Source organism: Rhinopithecus roxellana, chromosome 8 (assembly GCF_007565055.1).
Source record: "Rhinopithecus roxellana isolate Shanxi Qingling chromosome 8, ASM756505v1, whole genome shotgun sequence".
Classification (NCBI taxonomy): domain Eukaryota; kingdom Metazoa; phylum Chordata; class Mammalia; order Primates; family Cercopithecidae; genus Rhinopithecus; species Rhinopithecus roxellana.
In genome coordinates, this window is record NC_044556.1 from 100,470,215 (window position 1) to 100,494,675 (window position 24,461).

The 24,461-nt window shown below is 52.7% G+C and overlaps 1 protein-coding gene across 1 annotated transcript in view; it reads left to right on the forward strand.

Annotated features, from left to right (window-relative positions):
- Positions 1-1,086: 1,086 nt before the first annotated feature.
- Positions 1,087-24,461, forward strand: part of GPR137B (G protein-coupled receptor 137B) — a 77,468-nt gene continuing 54,093 nt past the window's right edge. The window contains exon 1 of the mRNA XM_010384666.2: positions 1,087-1,707. Coding sequence (XP_010382968.1) covers positions 1,294-1,707 — 414 coding nt within the window. The 5' untranslated portion in view covers positions 1,087-1,293. The remainder of the gene's footprint in view (positions 1,708-24,461) is intronic.

A 24,461-nucleotide genomic window follows, 5' to 3' on the forward strand; every position in this document is an offset into this window, starting at 1 on the left:
TCACAACTACTGGACCCTCGGAAATCCGGGTTTCTTTCTTCTGTTTACCAGAAACGCTTGCCCAGCAATGTTTCCAGAGGGCAGCCCGGCTTTCCCTCTTTTCCCAGAGCACTCCCCAGCTCTCCCAAGACAAGGGTGGCGTGGTGCCCCGGGGCAAAAACTAAGTCCAGGTACAGCGTCGAGGAGCGAGCTGCTCAGCAAAAGCAAAAGAGAAGGGCTCTCGGGCGGCGGGGACAGACCCTCCTTCGGAATGGGTTGGATTGGACAAGGGAGGCTGTGTGCCGTCAGCTGCCCCACTTCTCTCTGAAGCCCAGTGGGCTCCATCCACTGCCCCGCGGCCCGCGCGCCTCCCGGCACCAGCTGCGTCGCTGGGAGGTGAGGCGCTGGGAGCGCGTGAGGCTCTCCGGGAGAAAACAGCCCAGCTTGCATCCGAAAGGAGGCAGCAGCCGCAGGCACCGTCTGTTTCCTTACTCCGACTATACAAATTTGACCTCAAAAACACAAACCCTGTCTTTGGCATTTCTGCATTTAGAAATTAACGTCATTCCAGACGCCGGCCAGTTCATAGCTACAGAGTCGTAAAGGTTTATTTTTAAAGAGGGGGACGGAAAGGACTTGTAAAGTTTTTTTAAAAAAACATTTTTTGTTTTTAAATAAAGGAATTAACTTCTGCAAAACAAGCAATCAGCAGCAGAATGCACGAGGCCAGGAGCGAGATCCCCCGAGGCGCCGGGCGCGGCTGGGAAGTTTTGGGGGCGCGCGCGGCGCAGGCTGGGAAGTTTTGGGGGCGCGCGGGGCGGTGCCGGGGCCGGGGAGGAGGCCGCGGTTCTGGGGGCGCGCAGTGCGGGAGTGCGCGGCCCCTGGGACTGGGAGGGGTCCTGGGAGGGGGCCGGAGGCGGGGAGGAGGCGCGCGGCTCTGGGGGCGCGCAGTGTGGGAGCGCGCGGCCCCGGGGATGGGGAAGGGGCCGGGAGGAGGCGCGCGGCTTTGGGGGCGCGCACTGCAGGAGCGCGCAGTGGCGAGGATAGGGCGGGCCGAGGTTCGTGGGGCGAAGGCGCGCGGTGCCCGGGAGAGGGCGGGCCGGGGCGCGCGGGCCGGGGCGGGGGCGCGCGGGGCCGGTCGGCGCGCGGGGGCGGCGGGCGCGGCGCTGCCAATCGCAGACAAAGGCCGCCCCAGTGAATCATGTGGTGCTGGGGGAGGAAGTGCGGCTTGTTTTCTTTCCTCCAGTCTCGGGGCTGCGGGCGGAGCGCGATGCGCAGAGACCCCCGCGGGGGCGGCGGCGGCCGCGAGCCCCGATGAGGCCGGAGCGCCCCCGGCCGCGCGGCAGCGCCCCCGGCCCGATGGAGACCCCGCCGTGGGACCCGGCCCGCAACGACTCGCTGCCGCCCACGCTGACCCCGGCCGTGCCCCCCTACGTGAAGCTCGGCCTCACCGTCGTCTACACCGTGTTCTACGCGCTGCTCTTCGTGTTCATCTACGTGCAGCTCTGGCTGGTGCTGCGCTACCGTCACAAGCGGCTCAGCTACCAGAGCGTCTTCCTCTTCCTCTGCCTCTTCTGGGCCTCCCTGCGGACCGTCCTCTTCTCCTTCTACTTCAAAGACTTCGTGGCGGCCAATTCGCTCAGCCCCTTCGTCTTCTGGCTGCTCTACTGCTTCCCCGTGTGCCTGCAGTTCTTCACCCTCACGCTGATGAACTTGTACTTCACGCAGGTGAGTCTCAGAGAGGCTCCGCTCACCTGGCGGAGTGGTCCCCGCGGGGCGCCGGGGGCAGGGACGATGGCAGCCGCGGGGGCGGGTCCGGCCCTAGGGCTGAGAATGTAGGGAGAAGGCTCCGGCTCTGGGGTAGTCCGAATCCTGTCCTGCTTGCCGGCATTTCTCATAGGAAACTCCCTGCCATTCCCAAAAGGGGCGAGGAGAAGGAAGGGGAGGACTGAGGGCCGCCGGTCACTCGCTGCCCCTGGCTCCGCATCGTTTGGTGGGTTCGGGGCGCTTCTCCGTGCAAAGCGCTAAGCAGCAGCGCCTGCACACGCCAGTTAGTACGGATGGAAGGTGTGCCCCCAAGGGAGGCCTGAACTCTAGAATTTGCCCCCCTCCCAAGGCACCTAACTACCGTCCTGGAAAGGTCCTCTCTGCACGTTAGCTTCCAGATTTGGGCCCGACACTGCTGTTTTGAGCGCTGGTAGGGTGGGACCGTGCTGTTTTTGATGAGATGTTTTGAACCTCCGGCTTAGGAGTTCTACTGAACTGCGGCTTACTAACTCATTCCACCAGATTGCTAAACGGCAGGCTGGGGTAACACCCAGCTTCCGAGCTGCTGCCGCTCATCAGACTTGCTGCCTGAGCTCATCTGAGAGGCCCCAAGAAAAGGCCATAAAAGTTGACTGGGGCTCTTTTACAGGCACACAAAAATCATTTTATGGGGCATATTATTCAATAAGCTAATCGGAGAGTAGGTGAATTAACGTGGCCGCTGCTTTACTGGTGATGATTGACTTAATTGAGAGTGCAGTAATTGTTGAGCACTTTGCAAATACTTTGTAACGCATTGCACAAAGGTTTAATAACGCGGTGCGCAGTCATCACGGGCATCATCATTTCTGATTCCCATTAGTTTTCCAAGTACTAAGATATCAATTTTCACTAGGACTCTGCCGAAGGGGAAGACGCCAACGGTGTCACCTGGTGAGGGTAATTTAAGAACTGTCGGATGGGCAGAGACCCTGTGCAAGCAGGCATCTCATTCCTTTTAAGTGTCTTTTTTGCTTTTTTTTTTTTTTTTGAGAAAAAGTCACTTATTTTAAAAAAGAGGCCATATGCGGTGGCTCACGCCTGTAATCCCAGCATTGTGGAGGCGGAGGCGGGAGGATCGCTTGTGCCACCGAGTTTAAGATCAGCCTGGGCAACATGGCGAAACTTCCTCTCTACAAAATGTACGAAAATTAGCTGGGTGTGGTAGTGCCTGCCTGTAGTTCCAGCTACTCAGAAGGCTGAGGTGGGAGGCCGAGCCCGGGAGGCGGAGGTTGCAGTGAGCGGAGATTGAACCACTGCACTCCAGCCTGGGTGACAGCCAGACCCTGTCTCAAAAAAAAAAAAAAAAAAAAAAAAAAGTAGGAAAAGGATTGCTCTGGTACAGTGGAAGCCACTGACTGAAAATTTCGAAGAAATACTTTTGGTTAAAAAATAGCGTATGCAATATTTAGTAGATATTATAATCTTTTAAAAATGGGTCTATGCTGAGAGACTTCTTATAAGTCCAGCGTATCAGCATATTTTCCAGTCGGAGAGTAATGTGTATTGTCTGTCCAAGTACTACCTTTAAACCAGCAAACCAGTTCAGGCAGTCAGCTGCATTGCACAGACACTTGGGCTTTGTAATTGAAGTGGGGTGGTTCCAGCAAGATGCAAAAGACAGGTGAGGTGATGTTACCTCAAGAACTGTGGCAGTGGTGGTATTGCACATTGAGCTCTTTATATTTGTCCCCTTTTGGGGGGCAGTGGGGGAAGAGGAAAATGCAGGGAACTGCCACAGCTCTCTGGTAATCACATGCAAATTCTGAACTTAGAGCCGGATTAGGGGCCGGGCTGCACATTTTCTGCACTGTCTGCTGGTTGGTGAGTAAATGCTGAGCAAGGGAAAAAGTGACCAGGCAGACAGAGCCACTCCGGCCCCGAGGCCCATCACGGCCCTGTCTTCTTTGTATCTCCCAGCTCTGCGGGCACCACAGCAAAGAGCATTTCGCCTGAGGGCACAGGGTGGCTGGCTGGAGAAGGTGGCAGGTCTCCATCTCTGAGTGCTGGCATTTCAGAGCCTGGCAGAACAAAGCTATTTCTGGCTTACTGACAAAACTGTGATACTTCTGGGGAGTTGTAAAGTGGTCGGCCTTTTGTCGCCAACCCAGCTCTGCCTCCCATCTCCTCCTCTCCCCCTCACCCCCTCTTTCTCTTACACAAACCATTGGAATTACCTAAAGTGGGGAGCTTTAAGAATGACTGTTGCTTGGGCCTCCATCTCAGACCAAGTAAATGCGATTTTGGAGAAGGGGCTAACAGCTAACAATTCAGAAGTAAGTTTAAGAAAGCAGCCGGGCGCGGTGGCTCAAGCCTGTAATCCCAGCACTTTGGGAGGCCGAGACGGGCGGATCACAAGGTCAGGAGATCGAGACCATCCTGGCGAACACAGTGAAACCCCGTCTCTACTAAAATACAAAAAACTAGCCGGGTGACGAGGCGGGCGCCTGTAGTCCCAGCTACTTGGGAGGCTGAGGCAGGAGAATGGCGGGAACCCGGGAGGCGGAGCTTGCAGTGAGCTGAGATCCGGCCACTGCACTCCAGCCTGGGCGACAGAGCAAGACTCCGCCTCAAAAAAAAAAAAAAAAAAAAAAAAGAAAGCATACTTTTGATCTTGGCTTACTGCAACCTCTGTCTCCTAGGTTCAAGTGATTCTCCTACCTCAGCCTCCCAAGTAGCTGGGACTACAGGTATGCACCACCATGCCCAGATAATTTTTGTATTTTTAGTAGAGACAGGGTTTCACCGTGATGGCCAGGATGGTCTCGATCTCTTGACCTCGTGACCTCATGATCTGTCCACCTCAGACTCCCAAAATGCTGGGATTACAGGTATGAGCCACCGCACCTGGCGAAGAAAGCACACTTCTAAGCAATTGGTCATATTTATTTTTACCAGAACTCTCTGAAGAAAGTACTGATATTGTCCCCATTTTCCAGAGGAGGAAACTGAGGCTGAGAGGTTATAGATGACTTGCTGAAGGTCACACTGTCAGTGCATGGTGGAGCTGGGATTCGATGCACATCTGTGCTGAGTGTGAGGCTTGTCTTTTATGTACAGTATGTGAAACCTCTTGATTTTTTTTGAGATAGAGTCTTGCTTTGTTGTGATCTGGGTTCACTGCAACCTCCGCCTCCTGGATTCAAGCGATTCTCCTGCCTCAGCCTCCCGAGTATCTGGGATTACAGGCACCTGCCACTGCACCTGGCTAATTTTTGTATTTTCAGTAGAGATGGAGTTTTGCCAGGTTGGCCAGGCTGGTCTCAAACTCCTGACCTCAAGTGATCTGCCCGCCTCGGCCTCCCAAAGTGTTGTGATTATAGGCGTGAGCCACCACGCCCGGCCATGAAACCTTTTAACAATGGGAAAACATACCCACCTCTAAATGCAACCTCGTGTTCTCCAGGAGCGCAAAATTGGGTTGCAGAGAATCAAAGTATATATAGAGCACGGTTAAGGCATAATTCGGAGCACTGAAGGGAATGGATATTGAAGCATCAGGAGACTTGAATGAGACTGAGTCCTCTGAGAAGAAGCAGGTGTCTCGAGGCTGAAGCTGGGTGGGGAGGAGGAGAGGACGGTGTGAAGGAAGCTGTGGGACAGTTTGGGAATTGGGAATGAACTGGAAGGGGAAGTCCGAGATGGAGAGGAAGCTTTTTCCTATTGTTGTCGGTCCTTTGTCCTTTTGCGGGGTCCCTGTACCTGGGCCTTACTCATCTTACCCTCCCTGGTGACCCAGAGGGCACTGTTACCCCCCAGCTGAGGCTCAGAGAGGTGAGAACGCTTGCCCACACTACCCGGTCTGAGCCTCCATGCGATGCACACGATGCTGCAGAACGCAGCCCCAGCTGCCCTTGGGTACACATCTGAGGGTAATGCGATCATGACTCAATTTGATTTACTTCCCCCTAAATCACTGCTTTTAAATTCTGCCAGGTTAAGTCTCTTTCCACCCCTAATGACCTCTTGGGCAGATCCTGTGGCTTTCTAGTCATACTCGGTGATTATTATTACTATTATTATTTTGGAGTCTGGCTCTGTCACCCAGGCTGCAGTAGTGTGATTTTGGCTCACTGCAACCTCCACCTCCTGGATTCAAGCAATTCTGCCTCAGCCTCCTGAGAAGCTGAGATTACAGGTGTGTGCCACCACGCCTGGCTAATTTCTGTATTTTTAGTAGAGACAGGGTTTCACCACGTTGGCCGGGCTTGTTTCGAGCTCCTGACCTCAGACGATGCGCCCGCCTCAGCTTCCTAAAGTGCTGGGATTGCAGGCGTGAGCCACCGTGCCCGGCCCATACTCCTTTATTAAATCTTTACATCTAATTTAAAGCTTCTCCCACCCTGTCCAAGGCCAGCCAGGCTTCGAGCCGCAGGGCTTGGCGCAGAGGGTGTGCCCCATGCTCTCAGCCTCTCCCCTTCCATCTTCCCAGGCTGCCCAGGGGAGGGGCACACTGTCTCATGACTGCTAGCCTATTGGCCTCTGGTCTTGCTCTGGTGCCGCCTCTGTGGGAAACTCTGCCACGTGGCCATGTGGACATGACAGACTTCAGCTTCTTCCTAGCCCCATCTTTGGTCTCCTTTCCATCCTAATTCCTTCTTCAGGGGGCAGCCCCATGGCTTTAGGCCCCTTTTCGAAAAGCCGTTTTAGGGCTTTTTCTTAGAAAGCTATGGGACCACTGAGGCCCCTCCACTCCCACTTGGCCACCTGGATGACAGGCTGGATGCCTAACTAGGGTCTTCAGGACCCTGTACCTGGCTGCTTTTCACTCCTTGCCTGCCTGGGGGTCCTCCTACCTGTAAAAATCCCAGGAGGAAGCAAGCATCACCCTCCAAGTGCCTGGTGCCTCCAGATCACCAGGGCACAGGTCAGGCTCCACCGGGACTCCATCTGCAAACAGTCCCAGCTCAGCAAGCATCTGCCCGGGCCCCCTTCCTGCCCAGTCCCTGAGAGCAGTGCCCCTGTGTCTTTCTCCTTTCTGACCTGGGGTGAGGTGCCCTGCTGGTAGCAGGCTGTTAACTCTTTTTCTCCATCTCTACCTTCCAGTTCAGCCTGGGAACACGGGGAGGTAGCTGTGGTAGGACTGGTTCTTCTAACTCTCTCGTCTGTTTGCAGTGTCTGTCTCGCCCCAAATGTTTGGAACATGGAGTGCTGGGTGCCTGTTGTTTCCAGCTGTGGCTCCTTGTGCCAGCTTTGGGGAACAGCTGAACTTCTGCTCCCGGCTGCATGAGGAAGTGGTGGGACCAAGGCTTTGTACCAAGGCCTTTGACTCAGAGCCTGTTCTAAGCGCTGTGTCAAATCGCCATTTTAATGGGGACTTTATTTATTTATTTTTTTGTTTTCTGAGACAGAGTCTCGCTCTGTCGCCCAGGCTGGAGTGCAGTGCTGCGATCTCGGCTCACTGCAAGCTCTGCCTCCCGGATTCATGCCATTCTGCTGCCTCAGCCTCCCGAGTAGCTGGGACTACAGGCACCCTGCCACCACACCCGGCTAATTTTTTTGTATTTTTAGTAGAGACGGGGTTTCACCATGTTAGCCAGGATGGTCTTGATCTCCTGACCTCGTGATCCGCCTGTCTCGGCCTCCCAAAGTGCTGGGATTACAGGCGTGAGCCACCACGCCTGGCCCTAATGGGGACTTTAGAGAGGGGCAGGACTCTGAAACCTGAGGCAGGCAGGGGGTCTCTGCTTATGAGGAATTGTGGTGCCTTCCACCTCCAGGTTTTAGGGTAGAGGCTCAGAAGCAAAGGCGGTAGCTTCTGTGCCCAGGCAGTCCTGGGCAGACAGGTCTGTGCCCTGCAGGGGCAGAAGTTGGTGTGACGGTGGGCTCGGTGACACCTCGGCAGCCATGTATCCCAGCCCTTCTTCCTCGGAATTCCCAGCCTGGAACTCAGACTCTCCAGGTTCCTGAGTTTGGCAGAATGGAACAAGCTGGTTCAGCTCTGTCTTGGGCCCCATGACAAACTCCTGCCATTGCAGTCACATGGTTTGCCGTAAGGAAATGGAGAAGCGAGTTCTCTCCGTGGGGAGAGGTGCTGTGATGAATGGACACTGATGTGGGAACTGAGACCTGAGGCCTCACCACGCCTTGGAGGGCAGATGGGAAGCTGACATTTATCAGGGTCTGTTCTCTTCTGAAACTCTGCTAAGGACTTCCACACCCTCCACTCAGCTGCAGCAGGGATGGTTCATGAGTCATGCGGTCCTGTGGGATGGTGCCAGCGGCTCGTGGTGAGGGCCCGCGGCTCATGGTAGGGGCAAACGGTTGGTGTTGGGAGCTTATGATGGGCACTAGGCCAGCAAAGCCTTATGAATCAGGAGGCAGCCCTGGGAGTGAAGGAGCAGGGTCCCTGGGTGCAGATCTGGGTTCCAATCCAGGCTTGGCCTCCAGTGTGGGTCCCGTGGCCAGTTACCACCTCTCATGAGGAGGCAGAAACTGTAATACTCATCCCACGGGTTGGCGTGGGTTTAAGGAGATGCCACGTGTCCTGAATCCCTTTGCTCCTCTCCTCCCTTGGCTGAGATTCTCACTGTATGTTGCCTACAGCTCTGAACCCGGGCTCTTGCTTTGACACCCAGCCACTGTCCTGAAGGTCAGGTCCGCGGGCTGACCCTGCCCTTTTCCAGCCTACTGTGCCATCAAAAGTACTTTTCCACCAAACAGCAACTTTTCTGTTTGTAAAAAGATGGTGACTCTTGGCACGCCCGTAGGGAGCATGTGGCAAGCCTAATCGCAGTGCCTGGCATGAGAGCGGAAGGCACTGGGGGTCCAGCAGCCCAGCCCCTCCTTTGCAGATGAGCTGACCAGTGGAGGAAATGGTCCCAGGCAGCCTAGCCAGGTAGGGAACTAAGAGGCCCCTGAAAATCGAATCCAGGAACTAGTCCCCCACGCTCAGAAAGGGACATGGGTGATTGCAGGAGAAAGGGGCTTCGGCTATGGCTCTTGGCAGTCAGTTTAGTCAAGACGTGTTTGTCAAATACCTGTCATGTGCCAGGCCCTAGTCTAGGAGTTGTGAAGAGGGAAGCTTCTAGGCCTGTTGGTGATTGTGAAGAAGTAAGAGGCTTAGGAAACAGACAAGGCGGACCAAGGGGAAGGACTGTGCTCAGCCTGACCTCTGGGCCCCACACCCATGGCCTCAGCCCCTGGCACCAGCTCCCTGCAGAGCCAGCTCAGTGGGCTGATGGCCAGCCAGAGCCATGTGTGCACCCAGGTGTGTACCTTTGTATGTGTCTGTATGAGCATGTGTGCCTGTGTGCACCTGTGTGTGTGTGTGTGCATGTGTGCACCTGTGTGTGTATGCGCATGCGTGCCTGTGCATGTGTGGCTGCGTGCACCTGTGTGTGTGTATGTGCATATGTGCCTGTGTGCACCTGTGTGTGGGGGGGTCTGTGTATGTGTGCCTGTGTGTATACCTGTGTGTGCGTGCCTGCCTCTGTGTGCCTGTGTGTGTGTGAGTCTGAGTGTCTGTGCATGTGTGTGCCCGTGTGTGTGTCTGTGCCTTTGTGTGCCTGTGTATGTCTGTGTCTGTGTGTGCCTGTGTTTGTGTCTGTGCATGTGTGTGCCGGTTTGTGTTTGTGTGTGTCTGTGTATGTGCCTGTGTGTGTCTGTGTATGTCTTTGCCTGTGCCTGTGTTTGTGTGTGTCTGTGCCTGTGTGTGCCTGTGTGTGTCTGTGCCTGTGTTTGTGTGTATGGATGTGCCTGTGCATGTGTGTGCCTGTGTGCATGGAAAGGTTTCCTTATTCTCATTTGGTCTGCCGTTCACCCCCAGCACCTCCCCGTAGGCCACTTTCTAAATGTACAGCCGTTTCCCGAGCCCTCTCCTCTAGCCGTGGCAGCGTGCTCTTCTCTCTGCAGCTGAGGCTGTGGCCTCATCAGTGCCTCGGTGATGCCCTGCCAACCGAGGGGGAACCAAATCCTGTGAATGCCCTCAGCACTCGGGAAACAATCAGGCCCCTCAGCACATTCAGCATCCAACCCCAGTGACCACCAGGAAGCCTGGACTTCCCCACGGCAGACGCTGCGCTGAGGCTGCCGCCGCGGTCTTCATCAGGAGCGCCCCACTGTCGGCTCCGAACACTGTGCTACTTGCAGGCTTTGCTAGAACTTCTTGCTCACCTGCCTTTCTGTAGTCAGACAGGCGGGAACTGGTAGTGACCAGCGGGGAGGCAGGGCCGGAGCGCTGTCCTGAGGCTAGTGCAGGTTCTCAGGGGAGTTCCAGGGCCCAGCCATGGCTGTCCCGCTGCTGCTGTGCCCACCGTCTTAGCCCCAGGCTAGCTGCTCAGCATGGAGTGATGGGGAGTGGAAGGCAAGGGTCATGACAGTGAGGGGAGAGCTGCCCAGAGAGGAATATTTGCAAGAACAAAGGCCCCTCAGCAAAATCTCACTGCAAGCATCTTAGGGTTTTGCAAAGAACAACGTCATGTGATCCCAGGAGCCGCTTTTGTCAGGCTGTTCCTGTTGGCCTTGCTTTTCCAGTGAGAAGAGGAAAGTCGGTTCCTGGTTGAAAGGTCTGTCTGGGTCCTGACATTTTGGCTGGCCAGTTCTCTCAGTACAGAAATAGCCCCAGCAGACTGTTTAGACAGTACCTGGGACAACAGCATTCCCTGAAGGCTGCAGGGGCTCGTAAATATTTCACTTTTTATGTTTCCTGTGGCTGAAGTTTAGAGTCCATTAACCTATGAGGACAGATGAAGCCCAAATGGTTTTACTCTGCAAGTGGGTTGATTACCTCAAGCTTATGTGGGTCAGGATTTTAGGCCTGTGAGCCACATATGGTCTCTGTTGCATATTCCTTTCTTGAGATGGAGTCTTGCTCTGTTGCCAAGCTGGAGTGCAGTGGCGCGATCTCAGCTCACTGCAACCTCTGCCTCCCGGGTTCAAGCGATTCTCCTGCCTCAGCCTCCCAAGTAGCTGGGACCACAGGCATGTGCCACCATGCCTGGCTAATTTTTGTATTTTTAGTAGAGACGGGATTTCACCATGTTTGCCAGGATGGTCTCGATCTCTTGACCTTGTGATCCACCCGCCTCGGCCTCCCAAAGTGCTGGGATTACAGGCGTGAGCCACTGTGCCCAGCCGCATATTCCTTTTTTTTTTTTTAAAAAAAAAACAATAACAACAGCAAATGCAATGCATTAAAATGGTAAAAACCGTTCTTAGCTCACAGGCTTTACTGAAACAGCTTGTGGGATGGACTTAGCCTGCAGGCTTTAGTTTGCTGACCCCTGGGTTAGGACAGACTCACTATTTGTCACCAAGATCCCCTTCCACCATCATCACCTTGACCATTTTTGCTAAGGCAAGTCAGAAACAGGCTTTGGTTTCTCTCATGGTTTAGGGAGTTTCATGCATTCAGTGAACAAGCTGTAGTGATCCCTACACAGGGATCACTACGGGGTGTCAGGGATCAGAGGTAGGAAGCTGGGATTTCTTCCCTGAAGAGCCAAGGTCAATTGGGAAGGACAGACATAGGTAGGAGGGAGAGGGCTGGGAGCCACCTGTACCTGTGGCACACAGGAGGGACCCTCACCATGGCTTTCTGGGCTGGGGAGGCAGTCTTGACATCATGTGATATTATCAGCTCTTTCCCTCGATTTTTTTCTTTTTCTTTTTTTTTTTTTTGAGACGGAGTTTCCTTCTGTTGCCCAGTCCAGAGTGCAGTGGCGCAATCTCAGCTCACTGCAACCTCTGCCTCCTGGGTTCAAGTGATTCTCCTGCCACAGCCTCCTGGGTAGCTGGGACTACAGGCGCCTGCCACCATGCCCAGCTAATTTTTGTATTTTTAATAGAGACGGGGTTTCACCACGTAGGTCAGGATGATCTCGATCTCTTGACCTCGTGATCTGCCTGCCTCGGCCTCCCAAAGTGCTGGGATTACAGGCGTGAGCCATTGTGCCTGGCCTCTGTCCTTGATTTTTAAATGGCATACACACATGTGAGGCTGAGCTACACAGTCTGCAAAACACAGGGTGAGAAAAAATCCCACACACGGTGGAGTCTGCTCCGTGGGCTGTTCCCACCCCATAGGCTACTCTCCCTGGCACCTTGGACTCGACTGCCACAGCTTCCTCGTAGCTGTCAGAGGTCATGTTGTCGCATCAGGCTGTGTGACAGTCTGTTTGTAGTGCATGAGTCATGGCAGATAAGGAGGGAAATGGGCGGGGTGTGAGCAACTTGGCATGCCGTGAGCCAGACCCCATCAGGACCACACTCATTTTCTGGGAAGACAGCACACATCTGTCTGTGTGAGAGGGCCTGCGTCCTCCCAGCTTTCACGAAGCAGCATAAAGTTCAGCTGGAACATGGAGATTCATTTCATTTATTCAACAAGTGTTTTTCTTTTTTTAATTAAAAAAACTGTATTGGCTGGGTGTGCTGATTTATGCCTGTAATCCCAACATTTTGGGAGGCCGAGGCAGGAGGATCACTTGAGCCCAGGAGTTCAGGACTATCCTGGGCAATATAGTGAGATCTTATCTCTACAAAAAATTAAAAAATTAGCCAAGCATAGTACCTGTACCTGTACCAAGCATAGTACATGCACCTATAATCCCAGCGACTCGAGAGGCTGAGGTAGGAGGATTGCTTGAACTTGGGAGGTCAAGGCTGCAGTGAGCCAAGATCGCACCACTGCATTCCAGCCTGGGTGACAGAGCGAGACCTGTCTCAAAAAAATGTATTGGGGCCAGGCACAGTGGCTCATTCCTGTAATCCCAGCACTTTGGGAGGCAGAGGCGGGTGGATCACCTGAGGTCAGTAGTTCCAGGCTACCCTGGCCAACATGGTGAAACCCCATCTCTACCAAAAATACAAAAATTAGCTAGGCATGGTGGGCACCTGTAATCCCAGCTGTTCAGGAGGCTGAGACAGGAGAATTGCTTGAACCCGGGAGGCAGAGCTTGCAGTGAGCCAAGATTGCGCCATTGCACTATAACCTAGGTGACAAGAGTGAAACTCTGTCTCAAAAAGAAAAAAAAAATGTATTGGGCTAGGTGTGGTGGCTCACGTCTATAATCCCAGCACTTTGGGAGGCTGAGGTAGGTGGATCATGAGGTCAGGCGTTCGAGACCAGCCTGGCCAACATGGTGAAACCCCATCTCTACTAAAAATACAAAAATTAGCTGGGTGCTGTAGTGGGCGCCTGTAATCCCAGCTGCTTGGGAGGCTGAGGTAGGAGAATTACTTGAATCTGGGAGGCGGAGGATGCAGTGAGCTGAGAGCACACCACTGCACTCCAGCCTGGGTGACATAGCAGGACTCCATCTCAAAAGCAAAACAAAGCAAAACAAAAGAAAGATGTATTGAAGCAAAATTGACACAATATGAAATTAACCATTGAATGCTTGCAGCTGATTGATGTTCAGCGCATTCACAGTGTTGCGCAGCTGTCACCCCATCTAGTTCCAGAACATTTTTATCACCCCCAAAGGAAACTTTATGCCCATTAAGCAATCACTCCCCAGTCCCCGTCGCCCCAGCCCCTGGCAGCCACCCATCTGCTTTCTATCTCTGTGGATTTACCTATCCGGAGTATTTCATATCAAAAGAATCATACAATGTATCTTCTTGTACATCTTCTCCTTTCACCTAGCATAGTGTTTTGAGGTTCGTCACATTGTAACATTTATCAGAACTTCGTTTCTTTTTGAGGTTAAATAATACTGCGCTGCATGAATAGAGACATTTATCCATTCATCCGCTAGTGGACATTTAGGATGTTTCATCAGGCGTGTTCGGGTGCTTGTTGTGCACCAGACACTGTGCAGACTGTTTGAGGTCAAACTTAGATTCTCCCTCCGTGGAACTCAGCCTTGAGCAGGGAAAACAGACTTCATGTCAATGATTTCTCCATTGTGCGATTGACTGGCTGATGTGACTTAGTGGCTGGCCTTACAGTAGAGATAGGAAGTGTGAGATGTTTTCAGGGGAAAAAAGAAGACTTACTTCATTCCTTCATCTCTGTGAGACCCCCCCTCTAGGATACATGTTTTAAAAAGAACCAGTGGTTTTTGCTGCTATTTAAATGAAAGTCAAATCCAATTTAAAAATCTCACTGTAATGAAATCAAAATATTTCCCAAACCCAGATATTCACTATGAAGCAAACGCCAGCATGGCTGTGGAGGAAACTTCTTGTTGGAAGCCACCACCTGTGATTTGGGCTGTTGGGTTTCCACCCACCATGTCCTGGTCCTGCTCCTACGGCCCCTTCCTTGGGTGCCAGCAGGAGGTGAAGGCCTAGGTTTAGGTTGACATAGCAGGTGTATTCTCACCGGAATCAGATTCTGGGGCAACCAAGTGGGCTCCTGGCTAGTCTTGGGTTTTGTGTGTGGAAGCCCCCAACCTCCATGTCCTCCTAGGCCCTGCTCCAGGTTCAGCTGGAATTTCTGGTTTGCCTGGTTTGTTCTCAGCGAATCATGGGGTCCAGACCAACATGAAGGTGGAAGGGTGGTGCTGGGTAACCCCCACTCCTGCGCCGTGGGGCTGTGCACAGCTCGCGTCACCCTTCCTCCCAGGACACACGGCCTGTCACGGCTTTGACAGCATATATTGTGTCTTCCCCGAGTTCTCTCTGCTTGGGGTCAGCTAGTCCCAGTTTTTTTCATTATTCCTGGAGGAATGTGGGTGTGTCTCCTGCCATCCTGGTTGCTGTTCCCGAAGGCCCCAGTGAGCTGGGACAGTGTCAGGAGCAGACCAAGGCCCTACCCCAGTGAGGAGCTTCCCCCATTACCTGCATGGCTTCCCCTCGAGGAGGCTGGATGGTCATTCTCTCGGTGGCAGGACACAGGGAGCGTCATCTAATACCAGACATGTCCAGCAAGGACAGGTGTTCCCAGGGCAGCCTAAAACCTCAGAATTCTTCTCACTTCTGAAGCAGAAAGTTATTTTGTGAGGAGGGGAAAAAAACAAACTGGAGTATTTTCCCTGTGAATTTATTTTGTAGCTTTTGCTTAATTAGCCAGCAAGAATCAGGGCACAATGGTATGACACCGCACACTGCCGTATGCAGCCCGGGACCCTCCTTTACAGGGCCGTAGGGCCCGGCGGGCCAGCGCTTGCCACCGGGAGAAACGCGTCCTCTGTGCTTCTAAGGTGTCACCTTCCTTAAGTACATTTAGAACAATTAGGAGCAGGGCCCTGGCTGGTAAACTCTGAACTGCAATTTGTGGCTGAGCAGTTAAGAGACATAACAATGACGGCAGGGCCTTGTGTGGCCACAGCCCTTGTCCTTCCCAAGGCCAAAGAGAGAGAATCCTGCCAGGGAGGCAGGTCAGAATTATTTGCCTCCACCTCTGTGCGGAACTGATGCCGAGACGGAGTCCGCCTAGGCAGTGGGCAGGTGGGCAGGCCGGTGCGCTTCTGTGGCTGAAGCGGCCGGGCCGCAGCCGTTCCTGCAGGGCTTCCAGGGCGGAGGACACGGGCTGCCCTGGGAAGGAACTTCAAGTCATGGAGCTGTCAGAGTAGAAGCAGCTTAATGAATATTTGTCCTAATGCTTTCATCTCGTGGATAGACACTGAGGCCTGGAAAGGTCAACGGAGCTAACCAGGAACCGGCAACATAGGTTCCTGGGGGTTGACCAGCCTTGCCCCTGAATCCAGGTGCTCAGGGGACAAGAGACAATTCAGAAAAGCAGGGAGACTGAAGGACGGCCTTTGGTGTGGCTTTCGGTTGACTTTGAGAGCCACAAAGGGTGTGGGTGGGAGGTGTGCTCTTTAGAGTCCAGCCTCCTCGCGGGCTGCTGCTGGGCTGACTTATCCATGTGGGGGCTCAGGGCCACCCCGAGTTCTGCCTTCTGGGGGGCCGGCCTGCATTGGTGCCGTTGGATGGAGTCAAGCTGTTTATGAGGACAGGGAGGCTCTGCTGAGCCGATGGAGGGGTGAAGGAGGGGAGAGGTGCTTGCCGCCTGGAGAGCTGGGCTGCTGGGAACAGGAAGGAGAAGAGGAGCCGTCGGGAAGGAGGGCAGCGAGTGGAGATGCCCTTTATCTGTAAAGGTGAAGACCATTACCCATTATCATTTATGAAATGAGGAATGCCTTGTGAGGACTGACAGTAGGGACATTTTGGGTGGGAGCTGAGCTCCTGTGTCGTGGGGTGCACATACACAAACGCGCACACATACACACACGCAAACACACACGTACACACCTGAGGAAGGATCGTAGGTGCCAGGTGAGCTGAACAGGACCATGCAGCGGAGCTCTCAGGAGGGCCAGAGAAGGGTGCGAACACATCCAGGGAGCTCTGAGGTCTACAGAAATCCAGAGAGGCAATCATGGTTGGCCTCTGATCACATGGGAAGAAGCTTACTAAAGTCTGGGGGCCCACATTCCAAGGGCCAGCACGAGGCTGGGAGCAGGCAGGACCAGCTTCTTGGGCCACTGCTTGCCATGGTCAAAGGTGGGAGGGGATGCTGTGAAAACCTGACCCTGCATTCCAGTGACGCCTCTCACACCTGGCCAGCCTGGGACACAGACCAGGCACACCTTGGCTTCAGGCCACCGCCTCCCAGAACTTCATGGCATGGACAGCGTGCTTGCTTGCCTTTTCTGGCCAGTTACCTTCACTGCCATGGACACAGGACTATGAGTGGGGCTGCGGTGGTGGTTATCCAGGTCCTGAGTCCCTGGACCTACAGCCCACAGCTGACATTTGGAAGAAAAGAACATCCTAACGCAGGCCTAGAGGCTCTGCCCTTGCTCGCAGTGTCTTGGAGACTCAGCCTCAAATGCAGATCCCCTCCCTGCCGCAGAGTCCCCTTGTGTATCTTCAGGGAACCCTGCAGAAAGGAGGACTCCGGTGTCTGGATTTCGGGGACTCTGACTGTCTTGTCACCCTGCTCTGGTGAGTGAGGATGCTCAGCATATGGGAACAGACTGAAGCAGCTGACTAATGACTGTTGCCTGGGGAGACCAGGGCCTTGGGGTTTGCATAATTTCCCCAATATATCAGGAAGTGGGTAGCGCAGAGGGACCAGGAGAACAAATATCGAATGCGTCAGTGGTGCTTAACCTTTTTGAGATGAAAGTTCCTTTTATGGTTAAGAAAGCATCTGTGGTCACAGTTGGTAGTAGTTGTGCATTTAGAATCATGGTTTGGGAAACATATGTAAGGACTAATAATACCAACAGCAGGGTTTGCAGCCACCCACGTGGTACTTATTAGGTGGCAGGCTTTTGTCTAAGTGCTCTGCATGCCTGTCAATTCACCAAACGCTTACGAAAACCTGGTGGATGGTGTTATTAGTCTCCTTTTACAGATGAGGTACGTGAGGCACAGAGGGGACAGGTGACTTTTCCAAGGCCACACAGCTGACAATTGGTGGAGCCAGGATTCAAGCCCTGGTAAGCCAGCTCCAGATTCCACACTCTTAACCATCCTTCTGTGTCCCTCTGCCAGAGAGGGCTACACAGCTATGGCCTGTTATATAGGAGTAGTGTCATCTGTCAGTATACGTGGGGGACTGGTTCTAGGACCCCCAAGTATGCCCAGACCCCCACATACTCACATCACTGCAGAACTGGCATATACAAAGAGTTGGTCCTTGTTATACTCAGGTTTTACATCCTGAGAACATCATAGTTTTGATTCCCATTCAGTTGAAAAAAATCCATGTATAGGTACACCCATGCGGTTTAAACCCATGCTGCCCGGGGGTCAACTGTGCTGTGCCTTATTGAAGACGCATGAAGTAGACCTGTGTGTATCAACATAGATATATTCCAGACATCTAATCATGGGGAATAAACAAGCTGCAGAAGGCTATGGAAGGTATTAATGCATTCATATGAAGTGCAAAACCGTGCCGGACAGTACACTGTATGGTTCATGAATACAGGTGTACCTAGTGAAAGCCTGCCTGGGCTTAAAAACACCAAATTCAGGATAGTGATTACTTTCCTGGGAGCCAACGGCACCAGGAGGGGTAGGCTGGGAGCTCCAGCTGTGTCATTTTTATTTATTAAACCACAGCTGGGGCCAGACATGGTGGCTCACGCCTGTAGTCCCAACACTTTGGGAGGCTGAAGTGTGCGGATCACGTGAGGTCAGGAGTTTGAGACCAGCCTGGCCAACATGGTGAAACCCTGTCTCTACTAAAAATACAAAAATTAGCTGGGTGTGGTGGTTGGGAGGCTGAGGCACAAGAATCGCTGGAACCCAGGAGGCAGAGGTTGCAGTGAACTGAGATGCTGCCACTGCACTCCAGCCTGGGTGACAAAAGTGAAACTCTGTCTCAGAAACAAACAACCAAACAAACAAACAAACATAGCTGGAGCAAACATGGTGGAGTGTTAAGGATGGAGTGCTGGGTGCATGAGTATTTGCTGTTATTTCTTTTTTTTTTTTTTTTTTTTTTTTTTTTTTTGAGACGGAGTCTTGCTCTGCCGCCCAGGCTGGAGTGCAGTGGCCGGCTCTCAGCTCACTGCAAGCTCCGCCTCCCGGGTTCACGCCATTCTCCTGTCTCAGCCTCCCGAGTAGCTGGGACTACAGGCGCCCGCCTCGTCGCCCGGCTAGTTTTTTGTATTTTTTAGTAGAGACGGGGTTTCACCGTATTAGCCAGGATGGTCTCGATCTCCTGACCTCGTGATCCGCCCGTCTCGGCCTCCCAAAGTGCTGGGATTACAGGCTTGAGCCACCGCGCCCGGCCGGCTTGCTGTTATTTCTTTGTATATACACAAACGATTTTATAATATAAAATTTCAACTTGCCATGCATTTGTAACATTTTCTTTCTTTTTTTTTTTTTTTTTTTTTTGTTGTTGTTGTTGTTGAGACGGAGTCTCGCTCTGTCGCCCAGGCTGGAGTGCAGTGGCCGGATCTCAGCTCACTGCGAGCTCCGCCTCCCGGGTTCACGCCATTCTCCTGCCTCAGCCTCCCGAGTAGCTGGGACTACAGGCGCCCGCCACCTCGCCCGGCTAGTTTTTTGTATTTTTTAGTAGAGACGGGGTTTCACCGTGTTAGCCAGGATGGTCTCGATCTCCTGACCTCGTGATCCGCCCGTCTCGGCCTCTCAAAGTGCTGGGATTACAGGCTTGAGCCACCACGCCCGGCCGAGACTGGTTTCTTTAGTCTGGAGTCTGCTTGGTGCATTCAGAGTTTCAGACCCCCTCATTTACTGCGAGGATCTCCTCAGGGGTCTCAGCCCATAGGCAGGTAGGATCAGGATGCACCCCTTTTGAGGATAGGGGGATTATGAAGTGTCCAGAGAGTGGTGGCACAGAAGTGGAGACACTAGGGTGTCCAAATGTGGCTCCTGGCTTAGGGGAGATGATTTATAAAGTAAAATGGCTACAGAGATTCTGAATCAAGCACAGTTTAGAAGCATTGTGCTTCGTTGGCTCATCACAGGCACTGCCGCCAGGGACATTGGAGGTGACTTCTGTTGAGTTTTGCTGACTGCACAGGAGACACTGTTACACCCACAGAGAACAGCGGGGGACATTTCTGCCAGAAACATCACTATGACATAGTAAAAATGATTGTAACCCAGCAACTCAGGAGGCCGAAATGGGAGGATCAGTTGAGTCTAGGAGTTCAAGACCAGCCTGGGCAATGTAGGGAGACATCATCTCTAAAAAATAAAATAAATTAGCCAGGCATTTGGGCTGCACCTGTGTATAGTCTCAGCTACTCAGGAGGTTAAGGCAGGAGGATCCCTGGAGCCCAGTAGGATGAAGGCTGCAGTGAGCTATGATGGTACCACCGCACTCCAGCCTGGGTGACAGAGCAAGACCCTGTTTCTTAAAAACAAACAAACAAACAAAAAGATTGTAAGACAGCAAATGTCAACTTGAGTTAGTTGAAAAAAATAGGCTGGGTGGGGTGGTTCACGCCTATAATCCCAGCACTTTGGGAGGCCGAGGCAGGCAGATCACAAGGTCAGGAGTTCAAGACCAGCCTGACCAACATGGTGAAACCCTGTCTCTTTTTGTATTTGTAAAAATACAACAATGAACCAGGCATGATGGTGGGCTCCTGTAATCCCAGCTACTTGGGAGGCTGACGCAGGAGAATCGCCTGAACATAGGAGGTGGAGGTTTCAGTGAGCCAAGGTCGTACCCATTGTACTCCAGCCTGGGCAACAAGAGCAAAAGTCCATCTCCAAAAAAAAAAAAAAAAAAAAAATAGGCAAGCAGGAGTTCAAAGGGTGGGAACAAATCAGTGACGCGTGAGCAGACTGATTTATGAGGGCAGGGGGCAGAGTCCAGCAGCTGCTCAAAGGCCTTTCTGCTTCTGTCGAAACAAGTACGTCACATGCAGAGTTCTAGGCCCTCCTGTGTCGTCCGAAAGGATGGGGTGAAGGCCTGGGTTACCAAGGGGGCACGAGGCACCCGCAGGTCGGGGATGAGGAGGCCTTGGCCCGTTGTGGGAGCGGGCGGTGCGGAAAGCCCATGAGGGCTCTTGAACATTCCCCAGCACCTGACAGCGGCCAGCTGGGGACATCCTCCAGTTGCAGCTCAGCCTTCAACAGTCAAAAGCCAGCATCACCCACAGCACCATCCCCAGATCCATTCTAGGTTCTGCTGAGGTTTTAGGTGGGACTTTCAAAAGCAGAAGAAATGATGCTAAAACCGAAAGGAATTTGCCACTAGGGAGAAATGCTTTCTTTTCACCAGATGACAGACTTCAGGGTTTCTGATGAAAGTCACTGCAATTTCCTCTTTCTCCTTCAGGCCTGATTCTGCTCCCCTCCCCTGTCCTCCCATCCTTTTTTGCCACAATGGGGGAAGCCCTGAAAAACCCTGGTGTTTTCGGAGGCTGTGTGGAGCCCAAGGAAGGGGAGGGAAAGGAAGTGGGGCTGTCATTTACCGACCATTCAGTTCCTGATTGGGTTCCCCAAGAAGCAGCTGGGACTCTCCAACCCGAGCTCACTTCCCCTGGGGTCTCTGTCGTTAGGCAGATGGCACCCCCACGGCTGTCCCTGCCATGCTCAGACCCCTCCCTGCTGCCTCAGTTTCTCGGCCTTCACCCTTCCCTGCCTCCTGCCTCTCCCTGTCTACCCTTCTCTGGACCCAGGCTCCTTCTGTCTGCCCATAAGCATGCTCAGGTCTCCCCATCTTAAAAACCAGGTCTGAACCCCCTGATAACCTCTCTCTTGGATTTCACAAACATGTGCTTGTGGAAAGCAGTTTATGCTCTTGAACTGACTCAGTGCTCCCACTTCCTCCTGCTGCCATCCAGGGCCTGCCCGTTCCCCCGCCAGCCTCCCCGTCAGCTGAGCCCGCCCTTGGCCAGGCCCTGTGGCAGCTCAAGGTAAAGCGGTCCAGTCTCTTATCCGCACTGGACACCCTGACTGTCCCCTGCCCCGGGCCTTTCTCCCCTGTAGTCTTTGAGGCCTTAACCACTGAGGGGACTGCTCCTTGACATCCTCCCTACTCTTAGTTTTTTTTTTTAATAACAGCTTTATTGAGATACAAGTCACATTTTCTGTGCTGTCCCCATCTCAAAGTGTACCATATTCAGAGTTGCTTGTGACCCCACAGTCCACTGTAGACCTTTTCCACCCCAGAAGGAACCCCGTGCCTCTTAGTGGTCACCCTCCATTTCCCCGCCATGCCCTCCAGGCCCAGGCATCATGAATCTGCGTTGGGCCTCTGATTTGTCTTCATTTTCACCTTCTCTGTCAACCCGTGGTCTGTAGCCTTTGTTTTGCTCTGTACCCCAGGGACCCCTCTCACAGCACAGGTCTGCATTCCAACTGTGCCAATGCTCCCCCAAAGCCCTCCACACCCTTACCCTGGACGGCAGCCTCTTCCTGACTGGTCTGCGCCCCAGCCCAGCCTTCTGCTGCCCTCCCCAGCTCCAGGCTCCTGCAGCACTTTCTCTCCTCATCCCCTCCTTCACCGCTCCTAAGTCCACATGCAGGTTCACACCTCCTCATGCTTCCCACACCTCCCACAGCTCCACACACACTTCACACCTCCTCATGCCTCCCACTCACACCTCTTCATACCTCCCACACCTCCACATGCTTTTCACACCTCCTGTTATGGCTTGGCTATGTCACCATCCAAATCTCAGCTTGAATTTTATCTCCCAGAATTCCCATGTGTTGTGGGAGGGACCCACAGGGAGATAATTGAATCATGGGGACAGGTCTTTCCCATGCTATTCTTGTGATGGTGAATAAGTCTCACAGGATCTGATGGGTTTATCAGGAGTTTCTGTTTTTGCTTCCTCCTCATTTTTTCTGTCTTGTCACCACCATGTAAGAAGTGCCTTTGCCTCCTGCCATGATTCTGAGGCCTCCCCAGCCATGTGGAATTATAAGTCCAATTAAACCTCTTTTTCTTCCCAGTCTTGGGTATGTCTTTACCAGCAGTGTGAAAATGGACTAATACGGTAAATTGGTACCAGGAGTGGGGTGTTGCTGAAAAGATACCCAAAAATGTGAAGTAACTTTGGAACTGGGTAACAGACAGCGATTGCAACAGTTAGAGGACTCAGACTAAGACAGGAAAGTGTGGGAAAGTTTGGAACTTCCTAGAGAATTGTTGAATGGCTTTGCCCAAAATGCTGATAGCGATATGGTCAATAAAATCCAGGCTGAGGTAGTCTCAGATAGAGATGAGGAACTTGTTGGGAACTGGAGCAAAGGTGACTCTTGTCATATTTTAGCAAAGAGATTGGTGGCATTTTACCCTTGCCCTAGAGATTTGTGGAACTTTGAACTTCAGAGAGGTGATTTAGGGTATCTGGCAGAAGAAATTTCTAAGCAACAAAACATTTAAGAGGTGACTTTAGTACTCTTAAAGGCATTCAGTTTTAAAAGGGAAACAGGCCGGGTGCGGTGGCTCAAGCCTGTAATCCCAGCACTTTGGGAGGCCGACACGGGCGGATCACGAGGTCAGGAGATCAGGACCATCCTGGCTAACACTGTGAAACCCCGTCTCTACTAAAAATACAAAAAAACTAGCCAGGCGAGGTGGCAGGCGCCTGTAGTCCCAGCTACTCGGGAGGCTGAGGCAGGAGAATGGCGTGAACCCGGGAGGCGGAGCTTGCAGTGAGCTGAGATCCGGCCACTGCACTCCAGCCCGGGCGACAGAGCAAGACTCCGCCTCAAGAAAAAAAAAAAAAAAAAAAAGGGAAACAGAGCATAAAAATTCAGAAAATTTGCAGACTGACTATACAATAGAAAGGAAAACCCCATTTTCTGAGAAGAAATTCAAGCAGGCTACAGAAATGTGTATAAATAGCAAAGAGCCTAATAATCCTCAAGACCATGGGGAAAATATCCCCAGGCTATGTCAGAGACCTTCACGGCAGCCCCTCCCATCATAGGCCCTGAGTCCCAGGAGAAAAAAGGGGTTTTGTGGGCCGGGCCCAGGGTCCCCATGCTGTGTGCAGCCTAGGGACGTCGTGCCCTGTGTCCCAGCTGCTCCAGCCATGGCTGAAAGGGGCCAATGTAGAGCTTAGGCTGTGGCTTCAGAGGGTGGAAGCCCCAAGCCTTGGCAGCTTCCATGTGGTATTGAGCCTGCAGGTGCACAGAAGTCAAGAACTGAGGTTTGGGAACCTCCGCCTAGATTTAAGAAGATGTATGGAAATATCTGGATGCCCAGGCAAAAGTTTGCTGTGGGGGTGGGGCCCTCGTGGAGAACCTCTGCTAGGGCAGTGCAGAAGGGAAATGTGGGGTCAGAACTCCCACACAGAGTCCCTACTGGGGCACTGCCTAGTGGAGCTGTGAGAAGAGGGTCACTGTCCTCCAGACCTCAGAATGGTATATCCACCGACAGCTTACACCGTGCACCTGGAAAAGCCACAGACACTCAACACCAGCCCGTGAAAGCAGCCGGGAGGGAGTCTTTACACTGCAGTCATGGGTGGAACTGCCCAAGACCCTGGGAACCTACCTCTTGCATCACCATGAACTGGATGTGAGACTTGGAGTCAAAGGAGATCATTTTGGAGCTTTAGAATTTGACTGACTTGCTGGATTTCAGACTTGCATGGGCCCTGTAACCACTTTGTTATGGCCAATTTTTCCCCCTTGGAATAGCTGTATTTACCCAATGCCTGTACCTCCATTGTATCTAGGAAGTAACTAGCTTGCTTTTGATTTTACAGGCTCATAGGCAGAAGGGACTTGCCTTATCTCACATGAAACTTTGGACTGTGGACTTCTAGGTTAATGCTGAAATGAGTTAAGACTTTGGGGGACTGTTGGGAAGGCACGATTGGTGTTGAAATGTGAGGACATGAGATGTGGAGGGACCAGGGATGGAATGATATGATTTGACTGTGTCCCCATCCAAATCTCAACTTGAACTGTATCTCCCAGAATTCCCATGTGTTGTGGGAGGGTCCTGGGGGGAGGTAATTGAATCATGGGGGCCAGTCTTTCCTGCGCTATTCTCGTGATAGTGAATAAGTCTCAGGAGATCTGATGGGATTATCAGGGGTTTCCGCTTTTGCTTCCTTCTCATTTTTTTCTCTTGCCACTGCCATGTAAGAAGTGCCTTTTGCCACCACCTGTGATTTTGAGGCTTCCCTAGCCATGTGGAATTGTAAGTCCAATTAAACCTCTTTTTCTTCCAAGTCTCGCATATGTCTTCATCAGCAGCATGAAACAGACTAATACACCTCCTCATACTTCCCATGCCTCCACACTTTTCACACCTCCTCACACCTCCACACACCTCCCATACTGCCTCACACTTCCCACACCTCCCACATCTCCAC